Source organism: Etheostoma cragini, chromosome 8 (genome assembly GCF_013103735.1).
Source record: "Etheostoma cragini isolate CJK2018 chromosome 8, CSU_Ecrag_1.0, whole genome shotgun sequence".
Taxonomy (NCBI): domain Eukaryota; kingdom Metazoa; phylum Chordata; class Actinopteri; order Perciformes; family Percidae; genus Etheostoma; species Etheostoma cragini.
In genome coordinates, this window is record NC_048414.1 from 28,226,946 (window position 1) to 28,237,767 (window position 10,822).

General features: G+C 40.8%; 1 protein-coding gene across 2 annotated transcripts in view; it reads right to left on the reverse strand.

Moving 5' to 3' along the window:
* Positions 1-8,004, reverse strand: part of lrp5 (low density lipoprotein receptor-related protein 5) — a 57,203-nt gene extending 49,199 nt beyond the window's left edge. For both annotated transcript variants that reach the window (XM_034878553.1, XM_034878551.1), the window contains exon 1: positions 7,754-8,004. In XM_034878553.1, coding sequence (XP_034734444.1) covers positions 7,754-7,829 — 76 coding nt within the window. In that variant the 5' untranslated portion in view covers positions 7,830-8,004. The remainder of the gene's footprint in view (positions 1-7,753) is intronic.
* Between the last annotated feature and the right edge of the window lie 2,818 nt (positions 8,005-10,822).

Genomic DNA, 10,822 nt, shown 5'->3' on the forward strand with positions numbered 1-10,822 from the left:
CCCCCCCCCTCTTCTCCTTCCCCTGCCGCCAGGAACTTACCAAAACATCTGTGAATTGCATAGTCTTCATTTTTGCCCATTTCAGACTGTATTATACAAAGTTTCTATTAGTGGTTGAACGGTAATAGGTAGACTGTGTCATTTTGATATTCCATATTATATGTTTATATTACGTACAAAATATTACATTTCCTTCTAAATGAATGAAAACACTGAGCAGTATGAGCTCCGTTCCCAGTAAACCTCCGTCAGGTCCTGCCCTGTTTTGTGGAGTGCCGAGTGTGCCTCCAACCAAACAAAAGAACAGCTCAGTGTCTGAAGCCTGAATGCAGTGAATGCAGTGGTCCATATGCTGCAGGCTAATGGAGAGCAGTGTGGAAATCCCATGTTGGTCGGTCCCAGCAGTGGGAAGAGAAAATACCCAGGTCCGCTGGGCAGAGGTTCCTTTTATTTTGGGGCGGCCCACCCAAATAGACGAGCCCGGTTTGCACCACAAAAGATTAATTTTCCTTTTCTCAAGTCAGTAGAGCCGGCAATCAAACCTCAATCTTTTTTTCAAAGTGCTGAACCAAAACATGTCCATATGGCTGCTTGTATTTGGACATTAAACATATGAGAACCTCTTTTGTTAAATAAAAAAAGACAATCTTTAATGTTGTTACTGGTCAGGCGACCTTGCCCTCCAGAAGCAGGGCCAGACCAACCCCCCAGGAACAGCGCCAGGCTTTGATGCAACCCTGGGCTTAGAGGCCGACAGTGGGATTACAACGCCTGGCAACCAGCTGGCCCAGAAACCATAGACGTCACATGGCGAAAGAAATGGATAATTTTTGTTGGGATCAACTTTACAGCACTTAAATGGTCCGTGTTTGAACCATCACGTTTTGAAAAATGTAACACGCACTAATAGCCAATCCTAGAGTTATTTAACTAGGCTTTATATGCGCACATAATGGAAGTGTATCAGACCCACAGGACTACGCCTGGCTGAGCAGGCTCATACGACGCTTAACTTTGTATTTATATTATCTTTTACTACATCCAAAGGCTGTTTGCTGTCAAGCCTGTAACCTGGATGTAACATTATTAACGTCTCTGTACCCAAACTGCAACTTTCTCGCTAATCCAACAGCTGTTTACATGCTATTAGTTCTGTTAGCTATAGCGATGCTAAGCTTACTTTTGTTAACCGATCATTAAACAGACAAGCAGGAAACTGAAGCCCAGCCACATTTTAGAGTGGTCTTTTATTGTGGCCAGCCTAAGGCACACCTGTGCAATAATCATGTTGTCTTATCAGCATCTTGATATGCCACACCTGTGAGGTGGATGGATTATCTCGGCCAAGGAGAAGTGCTCACTAACACAGATTTAGACAGATTTGTGAACATTATTTGAGAGAAATAAGTCTTTTGTGTAAATAGAAAAAGTATTAGATATTTGAGGTCAGCTCATGAAAAATGCGGGCAAAAAATAACATGGCAAAAACCTCAAACACAACTTGCTTTTCACAAAAGCTCAGCAGTATACGGCAGCTTTGATTTTTTTTTTTATCGTTGCGGTATTGATATTGAGGTATTTGGTCAAAAAAATCGTGACATTTGATTTTCTCCATAACGCCCAGCCCTATGGCCACACCCCTCAACCTCTGGCCTTGTAGTCGGGCGTAGGTCGCAGCAGCGGCACGACTTTTTTGTCATCTTCTTCTTGTGTTATGGTTTCATCTTCCGCTGTCTGTGCGTGCAAGCTATATGCATATTCGCCTTATCTTCTCAGTTTTCTGGTGAATTTCTGTAGCAGAAACAACACCACTTATAAGCCTGAATATCAAGTAGCGCGTTGAGTCACAAGGGGGGCATTGCTTACGTGTGGACCTGGCCTAAGTCTCATTTAGGAAAAAACACAATATATACAGAGTGATCTGCCAGTCTGTCGACACACAGCTGTGATGTTTGCCCTGCAGTGTATTGACACTACTTTGGTGTTTTGGCCAGTGGTTGTGAAGTGTGCCTACAGGTTCTCACACCTAGTTGCCAAACTTAGGACATCATTCTTCTTTCGGAACCAACGAGAGCAACCACTTCAGCTGATTCAGTAGACAACGCTGTTGCTCCCAGCGGAAAGCCAGTTTCCAGCAGCAAATTTTAAGTCAGACTTATGATTTAACTGATTGGTGTATTTCACTATTAATTAACATTTCATAGTCAAGGTTTCCCCAAGAAACGTTTAGCTCGGGGGCTATCGCTTCTTTTTGACAAGGTACTGATGGCAGCGTTTATGTAGAGAATAGTTTCTGTGAGGACAGAATCACAAAACTGAGCAATTAGAAAAGCTATAAGACAGATTCCACAGGGCCCTACATTATTCCAGTGCTTAATACTAAATGGATATTTGATCCTGCTGCCTGATGTTATGGCAATATGAGTTTTGTGTGCATGTGTGTTTGTTTGGGGACACCTGGAAGCTGCTTGACAACCTCCCTACCTCCATTCTCCATATGATATTAATCTTATCAAGCTGAATGGCTCTGTGTTTTGGTTAAAACAAGATATTTAAAGACATCGCCTTGGACTTTGACAAAATAAGATGTTCTTACCTTTTAATAGATTAATCAATTAAACGGGAAAATAATCTGCAGATTAGTCTACAACGGATATGATCTTTAGTTGCAGCTCTCTACTTATTGCATGTCTCTGTCCTGGGAGAGGGACCTCTCTTCTGTTGCTCTTCCCGAGGTTTTCCTATGTTGATGATGATGTTTTCCCTATTAAAAGAGTTTTTTCCCTCATTTGAATAGCGCGTCAAAAAACAGAGGCGGTCGTATGCTGCACAGCTCGCAAAAATCATTCGAGACAAATTGTGATTTTGGACTATATAAAACTGACTTGACTTAAATCCATTTCACAAATGCTCTACAAACCGGAACATATAACACTAGGTAATATGTATTTATTACCTAGGAAAGCTGAAGGTGAGAACACAAATGATGGAATCAGTTGGATCAGACATTAAAACGGACTTTATTCCCAGAGACGTTAATAGTTGCCAGTTGTTATGATGCCTTTGTAATTCATTGTTGGTGATGACTCTTAACCCTCCTAAATGACTCCTACCCCTCCTTTTGTATACATTTGTTTCTGTTTCTGTATTTCTGTCAGAACCTAAGCTGAATGAATGTGAACTGCAAAAAACACCGGTAAAAAGTGCCAAAGACTTTGAAAAAAGAAAGATTTTAGTCTTTAAGTGTTATTTATTTATTATCTGCTCTAGCTCTCCAAGGTTTTAGACACAGGTATGGTGATAATAATGGTCCAAAAATATGTTGAATTACATTTTTTATATTAAAAACCATCACATTTTCTTAAGGAAAAACCCCTAAACCCCTCTGCCAAATATGGGAACCTAAGTCCTTGACAAACCCAGGGAAAACCTTGTGTATGTACTCACCAATCACCAAGGCAAAAACTGTGGCAATAAATTCCTTTCTTATTCTGCCATGGTTTGTAAAAGTTACTTTGAGTGTTTTTGTTGCACTTTATGTTATGTAATAGTTATTAAGCTCTGTACTAAGCAGTCACATTCAAAACCTTCAGATTTATTTAATTATTTACCTTATTTAACCAGGAAGAGACTCATTGAGATCAAACATCTCACCAAGACAGCAGCAGTACAACCACACATACATACAAACACAAAATACACAAAAACACTAAAAATGTAAAACAACTGAAACAGCAAATCCCTCAAAGTCAACCACAATCCTAAACACATCAGGCAAAACATCTGCAGCCAGATGTGGCTGCCTCCAAGTCAATCAACAGTCTCTTAAAAGCGACCAATGAGACGAGCGCACTAAGTTTCCTGGACTTCTGTAACTTGTTCCATGTAGAAGGAGCAGCAAACTGAAATGCCTTTTCCCCAGCTCAGTTCTAACCTTTGGATAAGACAGAAGAAAAAGTAGCACTCCAGTAGCACTCCACGACCAATCTGATTGGTGGAGTGCTAACCCAGAAATAAAGAGTGGGATGAGCGTGAAAAACGCCTCTCAAAATCGGAGGAAAATCTTTTAAATTGACCTTTGTCAATCTGAAATGAAGACGGATGCAGTAACTGTACAACCTATTTCTCCTTAAAAAAATTTCAGGGGCGCCCAGATAGCTCAGTTGGTAGAGCGGGCCCTCCTCGAGTTTACTCCTCCGACCTGCAGCCCCTTTGCTGCACGTCATTCCTCCTCTATCTCCCCTTTCATGTCTTCAGCTGTCCTGTCAATTAAAGGCCTAAAATGCCCGAAAAACAATCTTAAAATAAAAAAGTAATAATGTTTTCAGAAACACGTTTTGGTGAACTATTTTTGTAAAATATGAGATTGTATTCCGAACAATCAGCCATTATGGCCATTGGCTGAAATTCCGAAGAAGCCAGACCCAGGTGACGCGTACGGCCAATCAGCTTCCGGTCTTCATTTTTTGGGGGACAACACAGATTAGCGCCGCCTGCTGTTATGGAGACGTATTAAGTCTTGTGCACGCGCAGAATGTAAACTCAAGTCGACGTCCCTTCGGTGTGTTTAGAGGCACTTTTTGAACCAACTCAGGGAGGCAGTCAGTCCGACTGCCTTTCTTCCAAAGGTTGGCGTGTCAGAAATCTTAAAATAGCCTTGTATATGAAGACATGCCAGTGTTGGAGTCTCCGTGTTGATAGAGAAGATTATCCTACACGTCCATACAGTTCACAATGGTGAGTGAGGGCTTTACAACCAGTGCTGAACCTCAGAGATCTAGTGCATGTCAACAAGACGAAGCATGCATGCATAAAACATCACCATAGTCAAGTATAGACATAAAAGGGGAAGCAACGAGCCTCTTTATAGATTCAAATGAATTTGTAATAATGCTTTTTGTCAGGTGACTTGATGTTCTAATTCAAAACATTTCTAACATTGTTCAGAAAATGGTCACTTTCTGGAAGATATTGTGCAAAATTATCTAGACAGCCTTACAGAAGAAACAATAACCTCAATAAAAAACGGTTTAAAATGAACAAAATCATGAGGGAATATTGGGGGTGGGGGTCACCATACGCTTCCCGATACTAAATCATTGCGATATTTATGCCATGATACATTACTGCAATTTTAAACATATAGCAATAATCTGCGATATATTGCAATTTAGAACCTTTTTTCCAACTTCTAATTTTTCCCAATTTCAAATGACGTTCCCAAAAGGAAACTCTGTCAACATCTGTTTTATCTAAAAAGAAACATTTCTCTGTTTGTTCAAATCACTTCAATTTTATTGTTGCAAAACAATATACAATAAAAGATTCATACTTAGCAGCTGTGTCTTGAGACAGTATTGCCACTGAAAATATCGCGATACTATGCTGTATCGGTTTTTTTCCCACCAGCCCTAGGAAATATCTGATCACAGAACAGGTTAAAGAGGACTCAGAATCCGACTATAACGCAGATTTCCAACACAAAACTTTATCATGAAGTCCCTTTACAAATGTGAACCAGTCATATGGGTGGTCCTACACACCTGACAGGAAGTAATGTGTGTATTGGTTAGATGAACGTGTGGGTATAAAGAGGTGGGACTCCACAGATCCACGTCCACATTTCCTTTCTTCTTCTACCCACATCATTTACACCAAAACAAAAAACACACAGCATCATTAATAAAGGTCCTTGTATTGCAAAGAAAAGCTCCCACACACACCCTAACTTGTAAAAAACATAAAGCTTTCTATAGTTTCTATATTTTTTGCAAGGCAGACAGTGTCCAGGAGTTTTTCTTTGCAACTCTTGACCTGCTTGTCCCGCTCCTACGCACCTGTCTCACGATGTAGATGTGTAAAGTAATTCTCTGTGTGGAAATGGGATTTGTACCATTTAATCATTCAGTGGTCTGACCTTTGGGACTCTTAACAGTCTTGGTCTGGAGAAGGCATCCTCAGGAAGCTGACACATTTTTTTTTTCATATACTATAAAAGTGAAATGAAAACCACATCTAAAGCCAGACATGTAGAGCTTATTAACATTTTATTAAGAAAAGTCAAATATCTTTGACTGTATTACTGCGAGTTGCATTTTCTTTTAGGTTTTTGCATTTTTCATGAGCTATACAAGCTAATTTTCCTCTGGAAGCCCTGCATCTTTGACTGGACCACTGAGTGAGCTTACACAGAGTTGTAAAGGTGTTATTACACTGCTTTACACAGCATAAAAATGGGAAGCTGCAGTTGTAGGATGCAAGCAAACAAACGGAGTCTCTTGTTTTGTCTATGCTTAATATCTTTTAAGTTTTTTTTCTTTTTAGAATTTATTTTGCTTTACGTTTTTATTTGTTTTCCCTCCAGTCGACGGTTCAAATTTGTGAGCATGAGTAGCCTTAAACATTTTAACATCTCCAGTTAATTACTTACTTAGGACATATATTTCTGCATTACAAGTTTTATGAAATGGTGTTAAAAGGTTTAAAGGAATAAGGCATTACCTAATGCTACCTTTTGGTGAATTTTGGATACATCTACCAGCGCATAATAATTCAAGTGTAGTAAAAACAAACACATATGTGAAGTGTCCCTTAAGGACAGAGGTCAATGAAACTTTATATTCTTCACGTTTTGTACTACGTTGTAATCACCAAGTGCCTTTATTACCAATTGTCTACCATTAAACTTCTCCAGTTAATTACTTATATTAAGACAAATATCGGTTGCATTTTTCTGTCATTTTATGCTTAAATATGCAAACAAGGAACTATCTATCAAAGTTAGTAGACATTTACATGCACAAATAGACAAATTTGGGGTAGAATAAACATCTCAATGTGTATTTTGGAAGGCTTTTTTCACTAGTCTGAAAGAAGACATGCTATGGAAGTAAAATAGCCTAAAAACTCCAAATGGAAAGATAATGTCTTTGCCTTAAGTGTCTCCCTTTGAGAACAAAGGTCACTGAGCCAACATTGTATGGTTCCACTTTTTGTAGGCCCACTACCTTGTAATTTCCAAGTGCCTTTATCCCTTAAAGGTTTAAATGCAAAAAAATAAATGTTAATGTATTTAATAAAAGTTCTTTAAAAGCTGGTGTAATGCCTTGCATCCATGTGAGAGAAAGCTAAGCTCCGCCTCTGCCTGGCCACTTTGAGATAATAGTAAGAGAGCAAATATCAAAGAAAAGAAGGTTAATAAGAGCTAGATAGACAGGGGCAACATCTTAAGAGTGTCCATTGGCGTTTTCTTTCCCAAATAAAGACATCCCGGCTTCTTTTTCACTATAATGCAGAAAGTGTGTGTGACACCCGACACCGAGCAGGAATGGCTGGAGTCGCCGAGGCCCGAGAAAATAGCCCCGGCTGGCTTCAAACTTCATTTCTGCTCCGACACATAAACTCATCAACTAATGGTACTGTACAAAGCACCAGAGACACAAATTAGTTACAGTTTAGTCATCCTCCGGTGTCTCGCGCACACACAAACACGCACACACCAATGCAAAGTTTCGACACTTTCATTACAACTAGTGTTGTTGTAACGTTACCCTTGGGACATAAAAAAGCTCCACTTCCAGACAAGGAATCACAACTCGAGCTGTAGCTAGTTCGGTGTCTTGGCGCGGGGACATTTAGCGGAGGGCGAAGCCCACAGGCACACAGACAGAGTTGTAACTACTATGTTCTTATCGTGTCCACAGCCCCTTGTTCCCCGAGTATCCATGTTGGGAACAAAAAAAAGTCAACGTACCGTGAACCGCCGCCGGCAGGCAGCTCCACAGCAGCAGCAGCGGCAGCGGCAGCAGCTCCAGCAGCACACCGCCCATTGCAAGTCCTCTGCGCCGCCGCGTTAGATCCACAACTCCCGCTCCATTGTCCGATATCTACTCCTTAATTAAGTTCTAAACACTTTTCTCTGTGTGTACATGTACACACATGAGCCAGTATTCCGTTGTACAGCCAGATAGCCTATGTGTCTGCATGCGTGCGTCTGTGTTTGTGTGCGCGCGCCTGTGTTCTGTGTGTGTACGTGTGTGTGTGTGTGTCCCTTCTCTCTATCGAGTATACTTCTTTTTCTTCCCTTCGCTCGCGCTACTTTATACTTTGGACTGTCGAGCTCGCGCACGGATAAAAAAGGCAGGCGGACGTGGTGTGACGTCACTCGACACAAGGCAGCTACATTATTTTTCTTATTTCATTTCCTTTTACTTGACTTTTGCGGTAATGTATTTCAAGTTTAGTTTGAATATGCTAATAATAAAATAAAAAACTAAAGATAAATGACAACATCTACATTTCAGCACAAGCAAGAAAACCCACGAAAACAAAATACTTAGCAAACGTATATTTCAAAATGATTGTGAATTATTCTAATAAGGGTTCCCATGTTCAAAAGGAGTAGGAAGGAACCTTTCTGGTCCTACCCCCTTTTTATACTGTTGTACTTACATGCAAACAATTTCCATATTAGCCTATAATTAAGAATGTGAAAAAGAAGTTATACAATATGTACAGCTAAATAAAGCCCTTAACAAGAACAGCTGTGAAGATGAATTGATTAGTTGTCAAGCATTAACTTAATCTGCAACCATTTTGATTTTGATTAATTGAATATTTTCCGATATCAGCTTGTTAAATGTGATTATTTTCTAGTTTCTTCTCTCCTCTAAACTGAATATTAAGACGTTTTTGAGAACGTTTTTTTAGGCTTTTGGGAAACATTGATCCACATTTTTCAGCATAACCAAACAACTGGCCATCAATCCAAAAAATAATCGACTAGGAAAGTAGTCCTTGGCCCTATAGTCTATACCCACGACGTTCCACTTCCGGGATTCATTCAGGTGCCGCCGGAAATTCCACTGGATGTCCTTCTTTTTCCCCTCGAATGTCCGTCCCTTTCCTCTTTCTTTGTGTTGGTGCTCTAACCTGCGGCTGATTTCTGAGGACTATGGTTACCTGGTCCTCAGGGCTGGCATCCCCCTTAGAGATGGGGTGAGAAGCTCAGTCATCTGTGGGGAACTTGGAGTGGTAAGGATGTCTCCTGGGGGCCTCTCTAGGGAGGTGTTCCAGGCACGTCCAGCTGGGAGGAGGCCTCAGTTAAGACCCAGGACTAGGTGGAGGGACGTCCAGCTGGGAGGAGGCCTCGGGTAAGACCCAGGACTAGGTGGAGGGATGTCCAGCTTGGAGGAGGCCTCAGGGAAGACCCAGGACAAGGTGGAGGGATTATATCTCCTACCTTGCCTGGGAACGCCTTAGGATAACCCAGTCAGAGCTGGTTATTGCGGCTCGGCAAAGGGAAGTTTGGGGTCCCCGGCTGGAGCTCCTGCCCCCGTGACCCAATACCAGATAAGCAGATGAAGATGGATGGATGGATGGATGGATGGATAAAAATATGAGAGGCTATTAGTGAGTGGGACCTGATTCTTTTTTTTCTTTTTTTATTCACCTCACCCGGCGTTTTCGAAGCGTTTTTTCAAATTTTGTTTATTTTGTTTGTGCTTTTTTGACGTTTTAATTTTTTAATTTTTAAATTCCATAAAATTCAATAAAACATACAAATTCAATAAAAGTAGTGAACTGATCGTTAATCTTAATTATGAAGAGCATCGTTTGGGACCATCCACAGAATTTCATTTTTTTGCCAATATGGTTGAAAGAAACCCAAATTTCTGATGTACTTTTCTTTTCTGATAAACCTTTTGAAAATGGGTCAGATTTGACCCGAGGACACCGATCCAGAGCGTCTCCCAGCTCATCATCATGAGGCAGATTCAGCATAACTGCTCAATGGAAACAGCCGGCGTGGTATTTCACTTTTTTGGACACATTTATTCCAGTAAATTCAGATGTTAGAACACACACATGGCCAAATATCATCTATTAGATAGTGCCAGAGAGCAGATCAAGGCTTTGATTATCCAGCTTGTTTTTATTAGATTTTGGAAGGTTGTCTTGAGTTGTATGTGCTGAGTATTAACTGGCATCACACAGCAACCAGCTCAAACTGGTTATGTGTGAAAGGGCTGAAAATAAATATAGATAGATAAAAACTAAGATACTGGATGACGTTCAGTGCATTGTTTTTCACCAGTGAAGGATGCGCTGTGGCTTCGTCTGGGGCTTAGTGCTGCCCAAGACAATTGTGATTGGTTTAAAGAAATGCCAACAAACCTCCCATCCGGAAATGCTGTGTGGACTTGCCAGTCCCTCCACTGCAGCGCTTTGGAGGAAGGTCTGGCAATGCGATAAACCTGAAAACTGAAAGAGTTCGTTTAGCTGCACATTAAAGCACATCATTGGGGGAATTGTTCCGGTCTACATAAACCTCGTAGTGTATATTTGAGCAGTGTATAACTTGAACAAACTGTGTGTCTGTCCCTGTGTGTATAAGCAGTTTAAATTAATCTATGTAGCATAAAGAATGTAGACTGAGCTTTCAACCGCATCATCTGTTCACAAAAGAAGATGTTGATTGCTGTAATGTTCTTCACTGCAGAACATGACAATAGATCTTCCACAACATCTTCCGAGAATACAACAGCAGAACCTCCTGAATAACGAGGATGGATTGTCCGGTCAGTGTTGTGTAATGGACTCCACAGTGGTGAGACAATTGGAGTGACTTTATGGTATCAAAACTTTAGATGCACACCACTGCTTGCACTGATGGAAAGCGAGATGAAACGTCCCAGATCTGTGTCTTCACACACACCTAAAGGCAAGCCAGCCCTGGCATTATCCTCTCCTCTCTGGATGCCTTGTTTCTTTGCTCCAACTGGCCTCTACTCCAAAGGCTCTGTAAACTCAAAGCACATGT